The sequence below is a fragment of the Nicotiana tomentosiformis genome, chromosome 6 (assembly GCF_000390325.3).
Source record: "Nicotiana tomentosiformis chromosome 6, ASM39032v3, whole genome shotgun sequence".
In the NCBI taxonomy this organism is placed as follows: Eukaryota; Viridiplantae; Streptophyta; class Magnoliopsida; order Solanales; family Solanaceae; genus Nicotiana; species Nicotiana tomentosiformis.
The window spans coordinates 79,851,147-79,861,219 of NC_090817.1; the positions used below are offsets into that span (position 1 = coordinate 79,851,147).

Here is a 10,073-nt window from a genome sequence, read left to right on the forward strand (position 1 = left end):
GGTGTCAATCAGTATCTGAATCTTGTCCTTTAACATGCGAAGTTCTTCAATAGTATGACCCTTCATGACTGAGTGATAGGCACAAGTTTTGTTGGGGTTAACCTACTGGGAAGGGTTCTTAACAACAACATCAGGAATAAGGGTGACATAACCAGCTACCTTTAGTCTCTCATACAGTTGGGCTATGGGTTCAGCGATTGGGGTGTATTGTCTGGGAGCCCTGCAGTCAAAGTTTGATTGTGGCTTTGAGTGATTTTGGTGGGCGGAGGTGAACGGCAATATGCAGGTTGGGTATTATATGTATGGTAGGTGGTGGCAGGGTATTGGTATTTTGAAGGTGAGAGTTGATATGTGGGTGAAGGTGTTTGGTATGTAAGGGAAGACTTAGGGCCCTGAGCTACCATCATGACACCCACTTCCTTCTTCTTCGAAATGCCCCCTGATTGCAAGGCTTGTTTGTGGCTTGCAGTGCCTCAAAATTAGTCACCATCCCGCTTTTGATTCCTTCTTCTATCCTTTCTCCTAACTTGATGACGTCTGATAACTTGTGATTCTCGATAACCATCAACCTTTCATAGTACTGAGGATCTTGTGCTCTAATAAAGAACTTGTTCATTTGTTCTTCTTCAAGTGGCGGCCTCACCTTGGCGGCCTCTGATCTCCAATGAGTATCATACTCACGGAAGGTTTCTGTTGGCTCCTTCTTGAGGTTTTGAATATAGAAAACGTCTGGCGCGTTCTCTGTATTGAACCTGGATCTGTCCATGAAATTTGATGCCATGCTCATCCAATTCTCCCACTTCTTCGGATTCTGACTAATATACCAAGATAAGGCATCTCTTGTAAAACTTTGCATTAACAGTTTCATGCAGATTTGTTCATTATTACCCACTCCTACAAAGCTTGTCACAGTAGGTTCTCAGATGCACGTTTGGATCTCTAGTGCCATCAAACATCTCAAACTTGGGAGGTTTGTAACCCTCCGGTAGTTCTACATCTGGCTGGATACACAAATCTTCGTAGTTTAAACCTTCAACACCCTTACCACCTTCAACACTCTAGACTCTCCCTGTTTGTTTCTTGAGTTCTTTTGCCATGTTTCGAATGAGCAGGTCCTTCTCGGTCAACTCAGGTATGTATAGGGTTTCTTGCGCGGTATGGGGTAAGGTTTCTACGTATATCGGGTTACCTTGATGAGTTCTTGGAACTTGGGTATATGGGTGATCATTGATTGAGGTTTGAGCGGGATCTGGGGTAGGTTGTGGTGAGTTTTGAGGAGTGAGATAAATGGTGGTTTACGGATATTGGGTCGGGTGATGGTGTTGTTGTTGAGGGGTTTGCATTGGTGGTGGGTTAAGGTTTTGGGGAGGTGAGGGATGGTGATACTAGTGCGGTGAGTGAGGATTCTGAGCTATGGGTGGTGGATTTTGGTTTTGTGTGTTTTGTGGTGGTGTTTGGTTCTGAGTAGTTGTGTTTTACTGGTTGATGTCAGGAACGTTTAGGGTAAGGGAAATGTTTTCCAGATTTTGGACATGCTCAAGCTCACCCTGCAGCTCTAGAATTTTCTGCTCCGAACGTAAGACCAACTCATTCTGTCATGGCGTACTTCTCCCCGTTTGAGGTTCTACATTCTCTACTATGGTAGCATTGTCTTTTCGAATACCACTTAAATAATCCATCTTCCCTTTGCCTTTACTTTTCGAGTCACTAGGTGGAGGACCTCTGGATCTGGTGTGGTATGCTGATGATGCCAGAATGCATGAACCAACCTTTGGGAATGAGAATAATCAAAAGAAAGAAAAAGACAAAGGTAACTAAGTCAGTAAGATAAAGTAAAAGAGTGTTTGCAATATTTAAGCATGTATCACATAAGGTCATGCAATAATTCACGTCCTAATTTTGGGAACCTCCTTGTTCCTGAGGTAGGCCCAAGCGACACATAGACTTGGAGAAAATTTATGCCAACATTTGCCTCATTTCATTAGTGTGAAAATAAGCCAAATCAATCTTTCACTATATCAACAATAATAATAAAGTCACTAATGGCATTAAGCCTTATTACATCGAAATCTAATCTAATCTAGAAAGCAGTAAAGGACATTGTCTCCTAATCTACTTGGTACCTGAAAGACCTTCTCTATGCTTGGTTCTCTTGACCCCATTGATCACATTCCCTAGATCGCGCATGTCCAGTAGCAAGTAAGCCTTTGCCAGCTTCCCTCCTTCATCATCGTTAATGCCCAGACAATCCCAAAGCCTCTTTCTCATCTTCCCTTCTAGTTTTTTCAATCCTTGCTCTAGATATTCTAACCTCTCTGTCGACTTATTGGCAATCTCCTTCCATTCTCTTAACGCCACCATGTTCACTTTATGTTGTTCCATATGTTTATCTTCTGATTCGAATACCCTTTTGCGTAGCCTCTTATACTCCACCTGTGCCTCAACCACCTTGTCTATTATCCTATCTTTCAGATTGACCCCCTGTTTGACGTCCCCGACTATGTTGTCTTCCAACCATGAGAGATAGTAGTACATATGACCGGCGTGATACCTATCTGGTTCAATAATCTCTCCTTCTACGATGATCTTTTGGTTCCACATGTGTTGCTCTTCGAACTTGAATGGGATAACATCCCCTTAGAAATCCACCTTATATTGAACCATGTTGGAAACCTGAGGTATGACTTGTTTCCTTCCAGCTTGCCTCATTACCCTTATTGGAGCATAAGGGTAGATGCCTCGTAGCCTAATCAGTAATAAGTGAGTAGTTCCTTTAGATCTGATAATGAACTCACTACTAGGAAACCATTCAAACATCCAATGCGCTTGGTGCCTACAACATTTCCAGGCTTTGGAAACCTATCTGGAATGAATGCTATTTTCTTTGAATGATGATTGGCTATGTAGTCATTCAGTGGACTTCATAGAAGCTCTTGGCGATAATCACCCCTCTGAAAGTGTTCCAAAAGCCAAACTTGTACTAAGAGATTACAACCCTTAATGTGTCCAGACCCATGCTTGCATCGATCTCGAGTACGGTACATATCATCTAATATCATCGGGATGATAGTGTACTTTTTCCTCTCGATATCCTCCATTAAGGTCCTGGCTACCATGGCTAAGCGAGTATGAATTCTTCCCCCTTGCATCGAAAAGATCAACAAACCCAAGAAACAGACTATGAAAACATAAACCCGACGGTGCACCCATCCCAAAGAGGTAATGGCTAGCTCCTCATGATAAAGGCGATATGATTCGCTATGCCCATAATGCTCATAGAGAAATTCAAAGGGTATGTGTGATTTCTTCAGACAGACCAGTTCATCATTCTTCTTAAAACCCAAAATTTTCAGAAAAATGCGTGGAGTGTGATTTTCTGGCAGCAATAGTCCTGGACTATCCCATGGTAACTTGGCGAAACTCCCTATTTCTTCCAGGAGAGGAGTCATTTCTATATTCCCAAATATAAAAACGGCTCTCTTCTCATCCTAGAACATGGTAGCAGCCTCGATCAGTTCCCTGTTTGGTTGAATGTTCAGGAAAGATGGCAGGTTACCCAATACCCTTCTCACATAATTTCTGTCACAGGGCGCAAGGTAATTCCACTAGTCAATTACCAGAGGTGGGATATTATGGACCATACCGAACCTGGGGATTTCGTGCTTCATTTTATGCAAACAAATAAAAGTTAGCCCTTTCCCCTCCAGATTCGACTATTTGCGCACTAACGATCAGCATGTTGACACGTTTTCTCCAAGTAATGCACATAATATGATGGCGTCCTTTGGGATTATGGAAATTTTGTTGGAATTTGGACAAGGTTCATCTAAGCGGGTTGTTACATCAATGACGTCTCAACCCGTACTAGGTTTTGCATGATGCATGTACATTTCAAATCGGAGTATGATTTTCTAGATAGGCCTAGACTGGTACTCTCAAGTGGAAAAATTGAGAGGGAAAGGCACGGGATCGTCGACTGCACCGCTGATCGACTAGTCTACCATAAATAAGCCTTTTTGGTTTAAAAAGGGATTTTTAGGAAAGCACGAACAATCATCAAGCGCCACTATATTGATAATAGGTACGAGTGGAGTATGATGTGGATCATGCTTTATGCAAGAATAGTAAATTTAGGGTTTAGGGTTGCCAAATATTTATATGATGAAAGTGCGTAGAAACAGTAAGTAATATGATAAAGACAAACACGAGAAAGAAAAGAAAAAAGGAAAGACAAAAGAGGGAAGTTAGTTTAACCCATGAAAAGGTGTAACAACGTAATGAAGCAAACGGGGAAATAGGGATGGGAGAGACATGGTATAGCATTCTTAAACATGATGAAGGATACGGGGAGAGGATGTACATGTCATAGCAATAAAGGAAAATAGGGAGGGGATGTTCATGTAATAGCAATTTAAACAAATAAAGGAAAATAAGGGAAGGGATGTGCATGTCATAGCAATTTAGACAAATAAAGTAAAATAAGGGAAGCGATGTGCATATCATCAAATAATCCACATAAGTTAACTTCGTTATGGTAAGAGCCTAAGTGTAAATCCCCAGCAGAGCCGCCATGCTGTCGCACCCCGTTTTCTCGCAAAAATGGGTTTCAACATGTGACAACTATTTTAAATGGGTGTTAAAAGAGAAGAGTTGCCACTAGCGGTTTTAAGGTGCGTTAGGGCACCTATTTGCAAATAACTCTGATCAGAACTAGTCTATGTCACCAAAGATCGGATAAGGGCTCAAATTACCTCAAAGAGAAAGCGTTAGGTACTCTTCGAGGTCCACAACTATGGGTCCCGACCGAAGTTCATACTATGTGGATTATTAGATTATAACTGTCCTATGTGATCATATAAGCGAGGGAAGACAAAGAATTTAAAGGTTCTATTATGAACAAGTGTAAAGAAAATCGGACAACAATTAAGTTATATAGATAATTAGTACAAGTCTTTAGAGGTTACATGGTACAACTCAATTGTTCTAAATTCAACGACTCAATGTGAACAATATAAAATAAGGTGGGGTCCTAAGTCTTTTAGCCTAAATGATCACCCCGTGCAACATAAATAATACTTCGCAACTCCCTTAGGGTATGGGTTGCTCATATTATTCAGCGGGCACAAACTATCATCTCCTTCTATCCAATTACTGTGTTAAAGTTATTTACCTGAAGCATTCTAATTCAATTCTAAACCGTGTCCTATGTGTGCACTATCCGTTCTAGACTTTACTTAGGATGCTAAAAAAAGATAAACTAGCACGCATTCAAACATATATGACCTCACATAAATGCAAGAAAGGGCTCAAGTTAACCCCCACACATAAAAAACAAATGCACGTGACAAATTTAGGCAGTGGACAATTTTAGAGTTAACAAACATTATAGTCGTTAAGTCCTATAGGCATGGCTTCTAGGCGATTCTAATTTTTTAGTATTATACAGACAACAGTGCAACTTTAGGCTAACAGATTTGCAAATTAAGGCATTACAACCCTATAGGCATGATATCTAAATATTGTGCAATGGAGCAGTAAAACAACTTTGATAGCCCAGAATTAACAGCTTCTTATGCGAGTGACAATATCCTATAGGAAGGATTTCTAACACTTGATAGACGCAATTGACTTTATAAGATTTTATCCTTATAGGCATGGTTTCTATGTATGATAACACAATGAAGTAACAAAGTAGTTGATTAATTAATTAAGACCTTGTAGTCGTAATATCCAGGTTAACAGCGTACCACGACAATAGAAGTGATCGATTGATTGGTTGAAACCCTATAGACATGGTATCTAAATGAGCGTTAGCAAAACAATCTATTGTATCTTATAGGCATATTGTCTAAGTGTGCACACTAATAGACATAGAAAATAAGTATGGCGAGTACTAATATGCTTTGAATAGTGTATGAGTGAACTGTGTGTGATTACTATAGGCATGATTCTATTAATGTACAGAAATAAAGCACGCTAAACGAAAAGACAAATAAGGCATGCTAAAAGAAAAAGAAAATAAAACACATAGACCCTATAGGCATGTTTTCTACCCTTTTATGCAAGCATTAGAATACCACAATCCTTTTTTCACTAATTTCCCCATCATTCAGTTTTACAAGCATTAGAATAACCCAGTAATATATCTGGGCCTTTAAATAGGCTTAGGACTTCATGCAGACAGCAGGCCCAAACTCCAAGTCCAGACAATATACTTCGAACCCTCAATACCAAAGACAGGCCCAATATACCAGGCCCAAACAAATTACTTACTTACCCAAACAGATGCAAAACTTAGTCATACAGGCAACAAACTCCACATAGAATCAATTAAACAACTTTGAAGCTTAAATACTTAGTTCTTAAGCTGTGACCAACAACAGCTCTAGCCAAGACATATAGACAGGATCATACTAAATTGGAAGGCACCTAAAGCACATATGAGGCAAGTTTATGGTTATCATTCCAGAAACAGAGTCTAAGAGCAACATGGTTATTTCAGACAAAGTTTCAAAACAAAGTATGGTCCAGAACTATCTTAAAGAGCTTTAGGCAGAGGTTTGAATAAGAAAATCTAGTAGTGTCATAGACAAGAACCAGTGAGATACAGTCTTAACATGGAAGCTTTAACATGAGAGCCTAATGAAAATAATTAACTTGTAGAGTTTAACATGTGAAATATTCAGGCAAATACAATTTACCACACAAAGGTTTTACATCTAGTAGGTAAGCAATCAGATGAGAAGAGGCTTGCTTTCAGGTAAATAAAGTAAGCAGGCATCATATGAAAAGGACAAGGACATTGTCTTACTCGACATAAAGAGAAGTAAACTAGACATGGATTGGGATTCACCCTAGGTGTCTCAAACGATCAGTGAGCACACAACATCAAAGCAAAGAACAAGTCTCCATTGGCATTGCAACAATATTGGCATACATAATTCAAAATAATCAAAGTTGATTTCAGGGAAATAGTAGGTATACATGAAAGATTTAGCATAGACACATTCCAATAGGTTCTAGGCATGCATTAATTTCCTAGGAGATTCTAAGTCATGGATTCATGATAAGCAACAGTCTTGAGTAATCAATTAGACTTAAACGTAAAGATAAGCAATTAATCAAATTGGACATCTACGATGGACATGCATTAAGGCTAGTAATGTCAAGGAAGAGCATATTAGGCTAAGCATTTAGACAATGTCATCACATAATTTGTAGCAGAACAGCAGGTGATGCATAAGGGATTCAACAGGATGAAAATAATTCTGGGTAGACGCAATTTCCCAGGGATCCAAACAAAGTGCGATAAACGTCAATCAGGTTGAATTGTAAACCAAGTAAACATCATGAATCGACTTAGCTAACTATGTGAAAAATCAAAATTAGAGCGAACTTGAAGTGGCATAACATTAAACACCCAAAGGAATGCACACAATCATAGGGTAATAAAATTACGAGAGTATAAGATACTAACCAGTTGCGAATAAACTAAACAAATGATGAAGAACTCAAAATCTCAAGAATAGCTGCAATTACTGGAGAACGATGTAACCCCAAACCCCCAATGCTTAAGAGTTCACAAGAACCTCAAAATGGGCTCCGAGCAATGCTTGCATTGGAGGTGGTTAATGAACAGAATCTGGTGGCCTTGGCTTTCAGCCGCCCAAAAATCAAAATCTCAGAATAGTATAGGATGAATGAGAGTGGGAGAATAGTAGTAGTAGTAGTAGTCGTAGAATGTAGTCGTTTAGACTTAGAGGGGAAGCGGGAAAAAGGGGTTTATATAGTAGCAAAATTAAACACACAAACAAGGAAAAAACAGTCAATTAAACATAAAAAAGGAAAGAATAGCATGTGAAATCAATTCAGAACCAATTTAGGAGAAATCAGGCAAACCCTAGTTCAAGACGGAGAACAAAAATAGTAAAAGATCTCACTGAATCGGACCCATATGGCCTGGTAGTGAGTGTATTAGGTCAGAAACATGAAGATAGTACAGAATCGGAGTTGAACGAACACCCAATGAATCAACTTCCATAAATAATTGAGTACCAAATACTGTAACGTTGAGGAAATGGTAAGATCCATCGTGTGAGCAAAAACGAAAAGGGGATATGGAAGATTTTCCATGTGATATCGGATTAGGGCTGGGGTTTGAATGGAGGTGGCTAGGGTTTCTCAGAGAAAGGGGAAATGATTAGAGGAATTAGGGGCGGGTGTTTCAGCAGAATGGGCGTTAGGGTTTGGGCGAGGATAATAAAAAACAGAGAATGGTTGTGGGTCGTTGATCATTTGAGATCAACGGTCAGGATTAGAGGAGAAGCGGGGCGGGTCGGGTCGGGTCGTAGAACGGGTCCCGATTAGGTTATAATTAAAGGGGTCATTTTGTTTGGGCCAGGGCAGATTGGGCTAAGATTTGGGCTAGCTTTTGGTCCGAAATTGGCTTAGGATTGGGCTAGATTTTAAATACAAGAAATTAAGAAAAATAATTTAATAAAATAGCTAAATAAATATAAGAAATACTATTTATGCAACTTAATATTTTAAAATGATAGATTCAGGTTATAAAAAAATAAAACATTATTTTGAACCTAAATAAAATGAGAAAATATAATTAATTGTAAAGTATATGCTATTATTGCAAAAATGCGTATATAGTTCAAAAAATACAAATATAATTATATGAAATGAAGTAAAATATTATAAAATACACCCGTGGGTAAAAATAATAAATTTTGATGATTAGATCATCTCAAAATAGTTTGAAGGGATAATTAATAAATATTTTAACATTTTAAATGCAAGAAAATCAATTTTGAAGCCTTAAAAAATTATGAAAAATTATAAAAAATACTTATATGACTCTTATAAATTGGTTATGATGCAAAAATGATATATTGAAAGTATATGTGATATTTATAAAAATATGAGGGCAAAATTGGGTATCAACACCGATAATAGTTATTACAATTTACCGACATTGAATTTTGCCATAATATTGCACACGGTGATTTTTTAGACCATGAATTAATGAATTCTCTCTACACTAACGATTATACTACTATTAATGAAAATGATGATGAGGAAATTGATTTTGATGAAACTCAACTAGACGATGATACAACCACTAGCCATGCTCTTGATGTTGACCCAACTAGTGATAATGCTACTAATCCTAGTGATGACCCGACTGATACTCCCGTTACTGTCCCTACTTTTTCTAGAGAACCTACCAAACAGACGAAAATATCTCTTTTTTGGTATTTGTTTACTCAACTAGTTGAAAGAGGTAAGGCTAAGTATAAAACTTGTGGTCAAGAGTTAGCTCTTAAATATAGCTAGACACATAGCTAAGCACCCTAATGATAACATCAAATATCTTCGTATGAAAGCTCTGGCCGAGGGGAAAAGTGAACCTAGTCCTAGTCAAACTGACCCTTGTGGTACTGGTTCAAATCAATTTCAACCTGAAATTAACATTGTTACCGGTGATATTTTATATTATGATCCAAGATATTTTATATTTGGTAACTGTTATGTGTTTACCTTATAATTTTTCTTCTGACCCTGAGTTTGTGCATTACATTAGAAAAATTTATAATCCTACTTATAAAGGTTTTTCTCGCACAACTGTAAATTATAAATATAAGCATGAATATGAACTATATTTGAGCTACTTATTTACTCATATAAATTGCCGTGTCTCTCTATTACAACTGATATTGGTAGAAGTAACAACGACGGTGATTATCTTACTATTACGTGTCATTGGATTGATGAGGATTGGATAATGCAAAAACGCAAAATTGCTTATAGAATAATTGCTTCACGACACACAAGACAGTTTATTGCTAGCACAGTTACAGATATTTATAGATATTTTTGCATGAGTGATAAAATAATATCGGTTTCAATGGATAATGCTACTAATAACACAAACGCTATAGACTTGCTTATCACTACGCTAAATCCTGTATTTAGTAATATTTTTCATGTTAAATGTATTTGTCATATTTATCATTTAATTGTGGGTGATGGTATGAGAATTTTAAATATTCAAATTGAAAAGG

General features: G+C 37.9%; 1 protein-coding gene across 1 annotated transcript; it reads right to left on the bottom strand.

The window, feature by feature from the left end:
* Window positions 1–403: 403 nt before the first annotated feature.
* Window positions 404–856, bottom strand: LOC138894269 (uncharacterized). The gene has a single exon (XM_070178953.1). It carries the CDS (start codon window positions 854–856, stop codon window positions 404–406), a length of 453 nt encoding a protein of 150 aa, XP_070035054.1.
* Window positions 857–10,073: the final 9,217 nt, after the last annotated feature.